At 39.8% G+C, this 14,150-nt stretch overlaps 1 protein-coding gene across 1 annotated transcript in view; it reads left to right on the top strand.

Annotated features, from left to right (window-relative positions):
• pappaa (pregnancy-associated plasma protein A, pappalysin 1a) overlaps positions 1 to 14,150 on the top strand; it is a 148,918-nt gene that overhangs the window by 123,918 nt on the left and 10,850 nt on the right. Inside the window, exons 20-21 of the mRNA XM_056290944.1 lie at positions 2,718 to 2,789; positions 4,559 to 4,657. Of these exons, the coding sequence (XP_056146919.1) occupies positions 2,718 to 2,789; positions 4,559 to 4,657 (171 nt within the window). The remainder of the gene's footprint in view (positions 1 to 2,717; positions 2,790 to 4,558; positions 4,658 to 14,150) is intronic.

Below are 14,150 nucleotides of genomic sequence, written 5' to 3'. Positions count from 1 at the left end.
TCTCACACAGTGACTCTGACATGACAAAGCGAACGTACTAAACAGTAAACAAGCAGTCTTTGTTGCTATCAGTAGCCTCGTCCACTTGTAAGACGAAACGTTTGTCTTTCAGTTTTTCAGTGAGTTGTTCTTCAAGGTCATTTGAAATGTCACAAATACGTCTTGCAACTGTATCATTGGACAGAGGGACAGCCTTCAATTTCGTGGCGCTTGTCTCGTGAAACATAGTTGACACTGTATCTAAAGCCGCAGGAAGTATGAGCCCCTCTGCTATTGTGTGTGGTTTCTTGCACTGGGCAAGTCTGTATGCAACTTTGTATGATGCCATTAGTGCTTTATTGTTCATTGATGCAGCTTGTACAAAGCAATGTTCCTGCTGACGGCATGCACCAAGTTTTCTCTGAAAGAACTCAAGTGGCTTATTGATGAGACTGGGGTGTAATGTCTCTTCATTGATGCAGCTTGAACACAGCAATGTTCCTACTGACGGCATGCACCAAGTTTTCTCTGAACGAACTCGAGTGGCTTATTGACGAGACCAGGGTGTAATGTCTCTTAAGTGTCTTCTTAACTTGTTTGGTTTCATACTACCAGCTGCCAGAGTTTTCAGACATAAAATACACACTGGTCTCGCCTCATCTCCCACCACATTCACTGTGAAGATAGGCTTCATCATATTTTGTTAACTTGGTTTCTGGTTGATTACCCTCAGCTAAGCACTTTGTCTTGTTTGTCTCAGAAGTATCGCCTGTCTTTCTTTTCGTCCCTGTCAAATATCTCTCCTTTCAGTGAACCTACAGACTCTGTCTCATGAAAGCATGTCTTGTAGATTGTTCCACTGTGAAAAAGATTAAAGATTCTGACATCAAAACAGTAGTTCCGCACTACATTCCCCCTGGTCACGTATGCCCGTCCCCGTCATGCATCTGTGCCCCCCCCCCAGAGGAGGCACGCCACACACTTTGAGAAATGCTGCTGTAGATGGTGTCAATTTGGTTTGGAAGAATTAAAGGAAAGAGTTGCACTTGTTAACTCTGAAGGAATTGGAGGAATTGTCACTGGGTTTGTTAGGTTTGTTTATTGTGGAAAAGAGAGCCTTGGGGTTGGTGGAGCCAGAGTGTATAAGGTGTGAGTAGTAGGTGAACCGGGCTGTGATGAAAGCATTTTTGTATTGAAGGTAGTCTGTGTAAGTCTGGAGATGCACTGTTAAACCAGTTTTCTTACCAAGTGTTTTGAGCTGGAGCTTACAGGATTTCATTCGATGAAATTCAGGAGTATACCAGGGAACTGAGTGTGTGAATGAAACTTTTGGTTTTAATGGAGGCCAGCTGATCAAGACAGGAGGAGAGTGAGTCATTATCATAATTGACAAGATCGGAGGGATTATCAGACAGCGGGGGAGGGGAAGCAGACATTTTACTGGCAAGAGAGGCAGAAAGAGCTGAGGGGGAGATAGAGTTGAGATTTCTGAAGGATATCATGCATTTGACTTTTGGGTTGGGGATAGGGATGTCAACGTCCACGGTTATGCCAGGTGGTCAGAGATATTGGGGTTGAGGTTATTCCCAGGTGGTCAGAGATATTGGGTTGAGGCTGGAGAGTTGATGAATTGTGAGACCAGTGGAGCAGACCAAATCCAGGATGTGGCCACACCTGTGAGTGGGGAAGTTATGTTGTGTGAAGTTAAAGCATTTTAGCAATTCTATGGCATATTTACTGTCAGTGTCATCAATGTGGATATGACAGTCACCCAGGAGGAGAACGGAAGGTGGCATATAGCTGGGTCTGAAAATCAGAGAAGTCAGAGAGAAAGGAGGGGATTGGCTTGGTGGAGCGGTAGATAATGGCAGTGACCAAGGGAGTGGTACCAGAGAGTTTGAAGGCAAGGTGTTCAAAAAATGATTGGCAGGAATGGAAATGATGATAATGTCCTTCTTGTAAACAGCAGCAACACCACCTCCACACCCCTCAAGATGAGGTTTGTCAATGTATGTGAATTCTGCGGGTGTGGTCTGGTTTAATGAGAAATAGTCCAGGTGCTTATGCCAGGTTTCATAACTGAGATAATTTTGGACTGTGTGGCTGCAGTGTCAATAAAATCGAATAAAAGAAAGTCCTTTTTTCGGGGGGTTCATCTGAGAACTGTCAGATATCATCCTTGAGGTTAGTAATGTCATTTATTGTTTTTAGGCAGTCCTTGCAAGGCATAGTGATATTAAAGCGGTTGATTGATCTTCACAGAAAAGAAAGTGGAACTTAGCTGTTAGTTCTGTTAGCCATTAGCTCCATGAACTGAGGGTTAAGGCCACAGGGTTTTCGCCAAGATTGCAGGGAGACTGTGGAAGAATCGATGATCGGGTAAGAGTCCATAAAACAGGCAAACCATGAAATCAGTTAGAATAATCCAAAACGTCTCTAGGAGTTGTTAAAAGTTGTTAAAAGTTAAAAAGCAAGTAGAGCCACAAACAAAAAACCGCAAGAGGCAACTGGAACTGGAAGTCGACGATAAAAATCCAAGAACTTTTTGGGCTGAATGTGGATTCAGTGAAGTAGTGTTGGTAGCACTGGCCAACCTCCAAACTTCTCACAAATAAGAAAGTTAAAATGTTGCTTTTATTAACATCCCATGTCAGTTGATTTAAAGATATACTATTGTTTGTGGTTATTTTCATCTATTATTTATCTAATTAAAATGCTTTCTCTCTCTTACCTCTCAGAGTATAGTATGTACAATGGGGTTGAAGTGGTATCCACACCCAGAAATGCTTCATTGCATCAAAGGATGTGAGGTAAGGACACTACCTGAATTACAAGAATATTTGTTTATTTCTGTATGAAGCAGTGGAATCATGTATGACCCCCAAGTTTTAGGGCTTAGATAACATGTCTCAAATTAAGCCAGTTTGAGGTAAGTTAAGAGCACCTGAGTAAGGAGACGTTAACTTTCTATTCCTTACTTTAGATTCACATTCTTATTACATAAACAAAAGAGATTAGGAATTTACTTGATATACACTATACAGCATGTCTCCAGTATTTTTCATAGATGGGCCCAATAGTTTATACATATTTAAAACTAACACATAATAAACAAACACAGGTGCACACACACACAATGGTGAATTGAATATAGCACTTTTTTCTAGTCTACCGACTCCTCAAAGCACTTTACAATGTATGCCTCACATTCACCCTTTCACACACACATTCATACACTGATGGTGGAAGCTGCCATGCAAGGTGCTAACCCCAGTCAGGGGTTCAGTGACTTGCTCAAGGACACTTTGACACATTCTCTAGAGGAGCTGGGGATTGAACCAGGAGCCTTCCGATTACTAAACGACCCGCTCTACCCCCTGAGCCATGCCGCCCCCCCATAAACACTCAGAACTAAAATGTTAATCACAGTTTAGATAATCTTAAGATATCAGAATCAGAATACTTTATAGCTTCCTGTTGTTGTCTTTTCAATATGCCGTGCTGAGACTATGATGTTTAGGCTGACAAAAGATGATTTTGAAGCTCTTTCTGACCAGCAGACAAGTAAGTCTGGTCAGGAATTAATCTCTTGGCAGGATAGTGGGATTCACCAATCTTATCAAACTTCTTTGGTAGTAGCAAGTTACTGTCTTTTTGTAACTGCAGGTATGGTCATTTCAGAAAGAAGTTAAAAACAGTGTTGTTTAACACATGAGCAACTAATGGATCTCTTTGATGAGATCTGCAGCTTATGGTGACACAGGTGAATACCTGAATACCTCAAATACCTGTACAGGTGGAAACAAATTAGAGAACACTTTTTTTGGCAAAATTAAAGTCTTAAATTTATAAGTGCCTAATAACAAGTAAAATATTTTACCCATACCTAAATCGGAACAAATCCTCATATCAAGAGCTTTCATACAAATTACATTCAACTAATGAATATGTTCTGCCTGATTACACTGATTGGACTTATTATGACACATTTTCTGATGTACATCTAAGCTTTTTACTTTTTTTTTATTCAAATTTTACAGTAATTAGTACAATATTTTATGAGTAAGCATATGCCTATGGTTAATTTCTCCAACAAATTTGCATTTTTATTTCACTGAGAAATATTTTGACCTGACTGCATGGAGGTATGATATCATCCACAATGTTTAGGCCAGTTGGAAAACCCAATTGGTAACTCAAGTGGAGAGGGTGGAGTCAGTCTCATAAATCACCTCATTGGAGTGTTTTGTGAAGGGGATACTTTATGGTGTCCTCAGTTTGATTTATATATTTGGCCCACTCATAATGTGGAAAGTCATATTGAAAGATTAGGGAACTAACATCACAGATTAATCAGTAAATCACCACAGAGACCTCAAAAATTTCCCGAAATGTGCAAGAGGACAATAGAATACTAGAACAATAGGCTTGAACTTAAAACCATCATCAGCAGATTTCATCATGATACAAGTGGTGATATGTTACTCTGGAAAACATGATGTTTTCATTCTAAACTGTTTTAACTGATGTATTTTTAGTAACGTTTTTGTCTACTTGGTGTTTTCTGTCCCTGGAATAGCCATTCATGGGAGACAACTACTGTGATTCGGTTAACAACAGAGCCTTCTGTAACTATGATGGAGGAGACTGTTGCCAATCCACTGTCAAAACCAAGAAAGTAAGTAGAAAGGCTGCGCCTCAGAATTGGCTTCATAAACCTGCTTACCCTACAGAAATATGAATGTGCTGGACTGCATCCCATTTACACTACACGCAACAGTTTGTGTATATTTTATTCACAAACAAAGTTGTAAACTGACATTTACAAGTTTGGCTGACGGTCGCTAGTGACTTTTATCTAATCAAAGTTTGATTTTTCTTCAATGTTCAGTGTTTCTAATATCGACCCCTATTCTCATATAACTATCCAAAGCACAGCGACAGTGAGAGAGTAAGCACTTTTCAAGCATTTGATTTGACCTTCCAAACATTCTAAAGAACAAGGTATAACTCTTTGTTCTATTTTGATGCAATTTGATGTATAGGAGCAAATTTTGGACTAACTTACACAGTACAAGGAACAAACACTCTGAAAACTGGTGTAACATTTATTGTTAGCCTCAGTCATAAAACTGACTACTCTAAACATGTATGGCTTTATTTACTTACTGAAGATGTCGGCCAGTTATAATCATCTTGAAGATCTTGAGTCGAGCCTAGTTGTAATCAATGTTACAAAATGTATGACAACAATATTTGTCATTTGAATATGGATTTCATCTACAGCAATCCCAAAAATATTCTCTCAACATGAGCTTGTTCTGCTATTTATCACTGAACAACCAAGATTTAGGGTTACCAAAAAACAATGTCTGGAAATGTTCATGGATGAATCATTAACACCAAGCTACATGACCAATTTTGCACATTCAGGATCTTTTCTTCAATGAAAGCAAAAAAAAACAAAACACTGATTTTTGAATTATTTTTCCATACTGACATCTCCAACACCATTGAAGCTAAGTTTTAAATCAAATTCTTTTAAATTCTGGCCAAAAGAAGATTAAAACATCTTCCCTGACTAAGCTTTGGCTACAGATATTTGTATTTCTTTCAATGAATTTATGTCCTCTTGTTAATATTTAGGAGGATAAACCTTCATTGAGACAAACAGTGTCATCATGTTACCATGTTGTTGTCATAAACAGGTTGTGCCCAAACATGTTATGTGACATGATCTTTGCGTGCCAAAATACATAGGTAGGGCTTGTCAGAGGTTATTTAACGTTTGTTCCCTTTTTGATTTTCTTTTACTTTTTTTTTCTTCTCTTCTGTAGCCAGTAAAGCTTTGCCCTTCCATGTCAAAAACGTTGATCAGCCTTGTGTTAGTGACTCTGGTAACTTGCACAGGTACTTTGTCTCGATCACTCTCGCTCTCTGCTGGCTGGAATCAACTTGGAAATATATTGTAGCTTCTGTAACGTTGCATCTGCTCCTCTGGCTTGGGACTTTAGTTGTACTCCTGGCATATCCGTCTTTGTGTCTGGCTGGATTTATATTGCAGTCTATGTGTCTGGCTGGCTGTGTCTGTGTGTCTGTCAGGAGAGCCTCTTCATTTCCTTTTGGAAGATGAATAGATGTCCCTTGGATGTTCTTTTCACCAGAGTGCAATCAAAGATCCTGTGATTGCTTCCGATCCACCTTCATTTACTTTTGGGTCCTCAGCCACAAGGACAGAAATAAAAAATTTTAAAAAAAGTTGCTGTAAACAGGAAGTTTCTAAAAAATATTTCCCTAATGTCTGATATATTTGTTCCAATGTTTTTTGTTTTTTTTTGTTATTCCAATGTCTTTGTTTCCAGTGCAAAACCGCAATGAGTTTTTTGCTTGAGTTCAGGGCCAAGGTGGGAAAAAATGTGTTTCATTTAAGACAAAGATGGAGACAAAAGCCAGAGCCAATGTAGAGATATAAGTTTTAAGGCAGTACTCTTGTGTCAGTTTTATTGTTTCCGCTCGCGTTGTTGTTACGGAAGGTTGAGTGTTGAAGAGCAGTAAGGGCCCTCAAGGAGAGGTGGTCAGGCTTCCAGTGTGTATATGTGTTTTTGTGGCCATATGTGTTCCTAAAAGCCCACTGTAGTCATTGCAGTACATAACCAAAAATTGCACACGTTGTATCATTGTGCTGTGTTAGTCCATATTTGCATCACAGTATTTCCCTTCTGGAAACATGTCCAAATGCTCAGGATTTTATTTAGTCTTTCGCACATCTTAACTAGAGCTCAATTTCAATCTTAAAGGAAAATAATCATGATTTTCAACATTATTTGTACAAATATGCGGTAGGGAAAACACTCCATTAAGCAACCATAATACTGAGTAATATTTCCAATTTAAAAAAAAACCTACTTTCTGATTTACTGATAGGCCACAACGTAAAATAAAAAAAGAATAACAATCCTAAATCATACAGCTGTATGTAGTATTGATATTCACTTTTTCCCTTACAATGCAGCCTATTGGCAAAACAGGAAGCGAAGCAAGTTTTCACATTCATGGACTGTCTGCCAGTGACGTCAGTAGGGGACACTTTTTCACACAATGTTGGCGTCTTTTCAGATACACAGAAGACTGCTCAATATTATGGCTATTTATTAATGGAGCATTATCCCTTCAAGATATATTTCTGTAGATAGATATTTACACACACACACGCATATATATATATATATATATATATACACTACCGTTCAAAAGTTTGGGATCACCCAAACAATTTCGTGTTTTCCATGAAAAGTCACACTTATTCACCACCATATGTTGTGAAATGAATAGAAAATAGAGTCAAGACATTGACAAGGTTAGAAATAATGATTTGTATTTGAAATGAGATTTTTTTTACATCAAACTTTGCTTTCGTCAAAGAATCCTCCATTTGCAGCAATTACAGCATTGCAGACCTTTGGCATTCTAGCTGTTAATTTGTTGAGGTAATCTGGAGAAATTGCACCCCACGCTTCCAGAAGCAGCTCCCACAAGTTGGATTGGTTGGATGGGCACTTCTTTGAGCAGATTGAGTTTCTGGAGCATCACATTTGTGGGGTCAATTAAACGCTCAAAATGGCCAGAAAAAGAGAACTTTCATCTGAAACTCGACAGTCTATTCTTGTTCTTAGAAATGAAGGCTATTCCATGCGAGAAATTGCTAAGAAATTGAAGATTTCCTACACCGGTGTGTACTACTCCCTTCAGAGGACAGCACAAACAGGCTCTAACAGGTACTATTTAATGAAGATGCCAGTTGGGGACCTGTGAGGCGTCTGTTTCTCAAACTAGAGACTCTAGTGTACTTATCTTCTTGCTCAGTTGTGCAACGCGGCCTCCCACTTCTTTTTCTACTCTGGTTAGAGCCTGTTTGTGCTGTCCTCTGAAGGGAGTAGTACACACCGGTGTAGGAAATCTTCAATTTCTTAGCAATTTCTCGCATGGAATAGCCTTCATTTCTAAGAACAAGAATAGACTGTCGAGTTTCAGATGAAAGTTCTCTTTTTCTGGCCATTTTGAGCGTTTAATTGACCCCACAAATGTGATGCTCCAGAAACTCAATCTGCTCAAAGAAGTGCCCATCCAACCAATCCAACTTGTGGGAGCTGCTTCTGGAAGCGTGGGGTGCAATTTCTCCAGATTACCTCAACAAATTAACAGCTAGAATGCCAAAGGTCTGCAATGCTGTAATTGCTGCAAATGGAGGATTCTTTGACGAAAGCAAAGTTTGATGTAAAAAAAATCTTAATTCAAATACAAATCATTATTTCTAACCTTGTCAATGTCTTGACTCTATTTTCTATTCATTTCACAACATATGGTGGTGAATAAGTGTGACTTTTCATGGAAAACACAAAATTGTTTGGGTGATCCCAAACTTTTGAACGGTAGTGTATATATATATATATAAAGAGAGAGAAAGAGAGAATGTTGAAATTAACATCAGTGTATAGCATGGTTGAAAGTGACCTCTTTCCTACAGTGGTTTTACTGCTCTTGATTGACACCATCCTCACTCTACATCTGCTGGCCTTACTCCAGACCAGGGGCTTAGCAGCAACCTTATAACTCAACCGCACAGACAAACCCTGAAGGGAGGGTATAGTCTATTGAGTAACTGGAGTGATGGCAAGGTTGCGTGGTGGAAGGGAGAGCAGACCATTGGAGCAGGGCTTGCTGGGTAGAGAACCCTTTGAGAGTTCTCCTGTTGTACACCAATGCAAACAAGTCCTGTAATAAGGTCACAGTTTGACTGAACATCATATGGTCTGGGGTCAATGAGAATACCATACCCCACCACAAATATGAGAACAGTGTGTTTGTCTGGTTTGCACTCAATTCTGCATGCACACTGGCTAACTTTTGACCCTTGAGGGCTTTAAAACCATCTTTCCACTGTATGAGCACTGACCCACAATTAAAAACTAAAAATGATTATGAAATTTCAAACTAAGAGTATATATCATAATAATGTATTTTAAGCTACAATGATACTAAGCAGATGTCTAAGCAGATCCCTTGGGATGAAGAATCAAAGCCCCAACCCTACTCGCACCCATTTTGCCCTGGCATCATTGCAAGTGAACAATCTGGTTGTTTTTTTTGGCTGGACTGCAACAGTGAGGCCAGCCCTACACATGCGGTTGTCTGTGAGTGAGTGACTGAGTGACTGATGGAGTTTCACTATTGGTCGGATGGCCAGGTTGGAGTTTCCCCATTGGCTGTTGCTGTTTCAAAATTAATTGGCGTAAACAGTTTTCTATTTCGTCACCAGCTGTTTGTGGAACCGACATCAAAACAGCCACTTTTTAAATGTAGTCACGCCATCACAAGTGTTTAATCAATGTAGTCACAGTCCAGCCATATACCTAGATTTTAACCTAGTCTTGTTTTCCAATACATGCACCTCTCAAAACTATTTGGATTTAGGGGAGAGAGATGAAAAAATTGCTCTGAAATGCCCAATCATAATTTCATAATTTCAAGCAGGAAAAAAATAGGAAAAAAGGTCATTGTGGGTAAAAAAAAAAAGTGTTGAGCATAGGAATGAAGCTGTTAAGGGAAATTGGTGTCGAAGAGGAAGAAAACCACATGTATGATATAAAACCATTTTGAATGGTGCTTAGTGAGATTTAAATTCCTAATTGCTATTGTTTGCATGCCATTGAAATACACAATGGGCTATTGCCTAAATGCTTTAAAAACCCTGAACACACCTCATTTCCTCATGCCTAAACGCCTTAAAAACCCTGAACACACCTCATTTCCTCATATCTGAAATTAGCATAAATACGAACTGAGATGGTATTGGAGACAACCATTCCAACAACTATTCTAAGTGAAATAACATCACATTGTTTGGAAGATGTTTTTTTTGCATATTTCATTATTGCTTGATATTTATTATTGTTCTAGTACTTGGATTTAGCTTGGCATTTGGATTTAGATGTTTATGCCTCTTGGGCAAAGCTTATCCTCCTAGTCATTCCTATTTGATCATCTCAGTCAAAACAGAAACAGAGTACTTTGCACCTGATTCTGATTTTCTCCAAATGGAACATATGTGTGGCAGGCAACCAAAAATGGGGTTGCATAAAGACTTCCAAAAACAAAACAAACGACACAATATATGACAAAAAGATTCTGTGAGTTATTAATGTCAGTCTCTGTCGCGCTGTACAACTCAGACACTTTCTGGGTGACACAGGCAAATAGTCTATTCCTCTTTTGCAGCTTGTTTTTGTAAAGACTGCAAGCAAAGATTCTGCCCCATCTCTTTTCATAGCCTTTGTTTGTCTGTGTCAGAAGTGTGGTCATTTAGGGTCAAATATTATCCATCTGTTTTTGGTATGGTCCTTACATTTATTTTTGTTCATCGATGCATAAACTAATATTGTGTCCTTACTGTTCAACTATAACACTGAATTTAGTAAAAGTACAGGGCTATTGGTGGGGTTAGAGGAAATTGCAATTGATCGAAATTGATAAATGTAAGACTGACTTCTGGGTTACCAGGTGGTGTGGCCGTCTATTCCATTGCCTACCAACATGGGGATCGCCAGTTCGAATCCCCATGTTACCTCTGTCTTGGTCGGGCATCCCTACATAAACAATTGGTCGTGTCTGCTGGTGGGAAGCCGGATGTAAGTAATTGTCCTGGTCACCACACTAGCGCCTCCTCTGGTCGGTCGGGGCGGCTGTTGGGGGGGGGAGGGGAACTGCAGGGAATAGCGTGATCCTCCCACGCGCTAGGTCCCCCTGACGAAACTCCTCACTGTCCGGTGAAAAGAAGCAGCTGGTGACTCCACATGTATCAGAGGAGGCATGTGGTAGTCTGCAGCCCTCCCCAGATGGAGGGGGTGGAGCAGGGACCAGGACAGCTTGGAAGAGTGGGGTAATTGTCTGGGCACAATTGGGGAAACCCCCCCCCCCCAAAAAAAAGAAACAAAGACTGATTTCTTCAAAGACCTAAAAAATAATTATCTAGCTTAGCATGAAATATAGACTAGGTTGCTCTGGACTTTCTGTTGAAGGTCAAGGGAATTAACTTCCAAACAAATAAGGATAAGGACTATGATAACCTCAACACAGTACGTCTATACTGCTTTAGGATGTCACAGTCCACACCTTCATTTTAACTCACAACAGTGGAAACCATTTGTAGTGACCATCTTTTTAAGCCGATATGATCAAACTACAAGTAGTTGATCACTTTTAAAAAGAGGATGTTTCTAATTGACATGTACATTTATCTGACTGGATATAATTGTCTGTTAGGCAGTCGCTTACTGTTATCTATTGCACTGTAGCAAAACATCAGCTGTTTCAGACAGACATTTAGAAGTAGACTATAGGTTACAAGAACACGACTCAGCATTGCTTAATGTACATTTTTAATAAAGGTAGGCTGAGGCCAAAACATGAAATTTAGCCTATATCACTTCAGGCTGTCTGCTGAATTTGGAGGCAGATCTTTGGATTTTCAGGGCGGAGCGGGCGCCATTCAGTGTTACAGGAGTAAGCTATGGTAACATTATGGCAAAATGGTTAATTATATGCCAAATAAATCAACTCAAAAAAATGGCTTAAGTTCATAAAGCAGCATAGCTGCTCGGCAGGCAAAAAAAAGAAAATTAAGAAGTTTAACATGCATCTTACTCTTATTTTTGCCTTGTCTGGTTTCATTTAGCCCTGTGATGGCCTGGCGGCCTGTCCAGGGTGTCTCCCTGCCTGCCGCCCAATGACTGCTGGGATAGGCTCCAGCATTCCCGCGACCCTGAGAGCAGGATAAGCGGTTTGGATAATGGATGGATGGTTTCATTTATTTTATTTTATTATTTTTTTTTGTGAGGCACTTTGTAACATTGTTTTAGAAAAGTGCTATATAAATAAAATTATTATTATGATTATTATTATTTTTTATTATTATTATTGTTATTCTCTACCCTCGCCATCTTTCTACTACTGAACTAGAAGAGCTGGGTGGGCGGGTCTGAGATGGTGTTTGAACCTGAGGTTGACAGTGTCAATCACTTACAAAATGGCCTATAGGATCCACCAAACCCCGCCCCACATCAAAACAGGGCCAAAATCCGAGTGTATATATGGGAACCGAGAATCAAGGTACAAGACACAAAGTCAAGGTACAAAACACAAAAAGGCAGGCAGGCGAGGATCTACTTTAGAGCAAATATAACTACATTATACAAAAAAGTAAGACAAACGATTTTAATGACCGCACCCTCGCCTTCTTGTTTCTTGTTTTTGGTTTTCATTACTCATTTATGATTTCCGTTTCTTATTTACAGCTTTTTTTTTCTTATGTTTTTTCGTTTCTCGTTTACTTTTTTTTTTTTTTTGCTTTCAGACTTTTCGGCCCTAAATTAATACCATACCTAAATGATAATTTTAAGCGGACTGTTTTGATCACAATAACCAGATTATTTAAACAGCCTTATTATAAAAATGGTTCTGTCTGGTGACTTTTGATCAGTATGAACAGTTGATCACTAGAATTGTGATATCTATAAGTGGTTTTCACAGTAGTGATCATTAGCATACAGATAATTTGCTGTACTACTACCTATAGACTGCTGCAGCCTTGGCTCAGAAGGAGGTAGAAGACAACAGGAGACACAAAAAAAAGATGAATTTGATGTTGTTAATGCCATTAATGTGAGGTTGTCACAAGAGTTATAGAAAAAGCACCAATGGCCAGCGGCAAATCACATACACACTTACACACTACTCCGTATAACTCCTTAAAATCCTTTCCCTTGACAAATTTCATGGGGAAAATCTAAGGTGGGCTGAGGTACCTCCACAATCTAAAGTTGTGTTTGCATTTGTTTCTTACTTTTCTTTATTCTCAAAGTGTGCATTACAAAGGTTCAAATCCCGTTCCTTTTTTTCAGCATGACCATGACAAAACATGACATGAGAAGTTGCTGGAAACCTATGCTGAAGTCTCCAGCAGAGGATCCTCAACTGACTCTTCCTCTCAGGAAGTTAAAAAAAACTATATTTGGCATTAGACCTGATATCTTTAGGGATGATTTAACATTAAAATAGCTATATTTGGTTATTTATCATAAGTAACAAAATGACTAAAGGGCTGTTATTTTTTAAGGGTATCTAAAGTGGCAATAGACAACTTTTCACCCCCCCCCCCAGCATTTCCCAGTGGTTTTATTGTTTGCGCCACTGCCGCAAAGACAACCGGATTGCTTTCCATTTTCATCAAAGCCTAGCTCCGTGTAGAAATGGTCATCAACACTTTGGAAATAAGAGAGAAGAAAGAAGCATGTTTACTGAAGAGATAAAGCCTGGAGGAGGAGATAATATGTTTGGTCGCATGCGCGTGTATGTCTGTTTGTCTGTCTGTGGCTAATCTCCCAAACTACTGGATCTATCATTCTAATTTTTTTTTTTGTGCACAGTTATGACTATGTCGAAGAACCTCTCGTGGTTATGAGAATTCAAAACCATGGAAAAACGTTTGTTCTCGCTATCTGGCTCCCTCTCTTCATTCACTCTCTAGCTCGCCCAACCAATGCTGCTCTTGGTTGCTGCCCAAGCTAAGTCAACCATGTGCATGCACTCCTCTTTTGGTTGCGCAATTGTTGACGCATTTCCTTTATGCCGTAAATCGAGCCTTTATTTTCGGAGGAGGTCGTACCTGGTAGCAGACAGAATTGCATGGTGAAAGCGGGCTTATAGGGAACCAATCTAAACACTCACAGTCTCGTTCGTCGTCTTTTTTGTTGTTGTTTGTTTAGGATTTTTCCCCATTTTTTCCCCAATTGCACTTGGCCAATTAACCCACTCTTACAAGCCGTTCCAGTCAGTTCCTGCGCCACCCCCTCTGCCGATCCAGGGAGGGCTGCAGACTACCACATGCCTCCTCCGATACATGTGTAGTCGCCAGCTGCTTCTTTTTACCTGACAGTGAGCAGTTTTGCCAGGGGTATGTAGCGTGTAGGAGGATCACGCAATTCCCCCAGTTCTCCTTCCCCCCGAACAGGCGCCCTGACCGACCAGAGGAAATGCTGGTGCAGCGACAAGGACATATACCCACATCTGGCTTTCCACCCACAGACACGGCCGATTGTGTCTGTAGGGATGCCTGA

Source organism: Lampris incognitus, chromosome 12, assembly GCF_029633865.1.
Source record: "Lampris incognitus isolate fLamInc1 chromosome 12, fLamInc1.hap2, whole genome shotgun sequence".
NCBI classification, from domain to species: Eukaryota; Metazoa; Chordata; class Actinopteri; order Lampriformes; family Lampridae; genus Lampris; species Lampris incognitus.
Note: the sequence above shows the minus strand (reverse complement) of the source record. Positions and strands in the feature narration are given on the sequence as shown.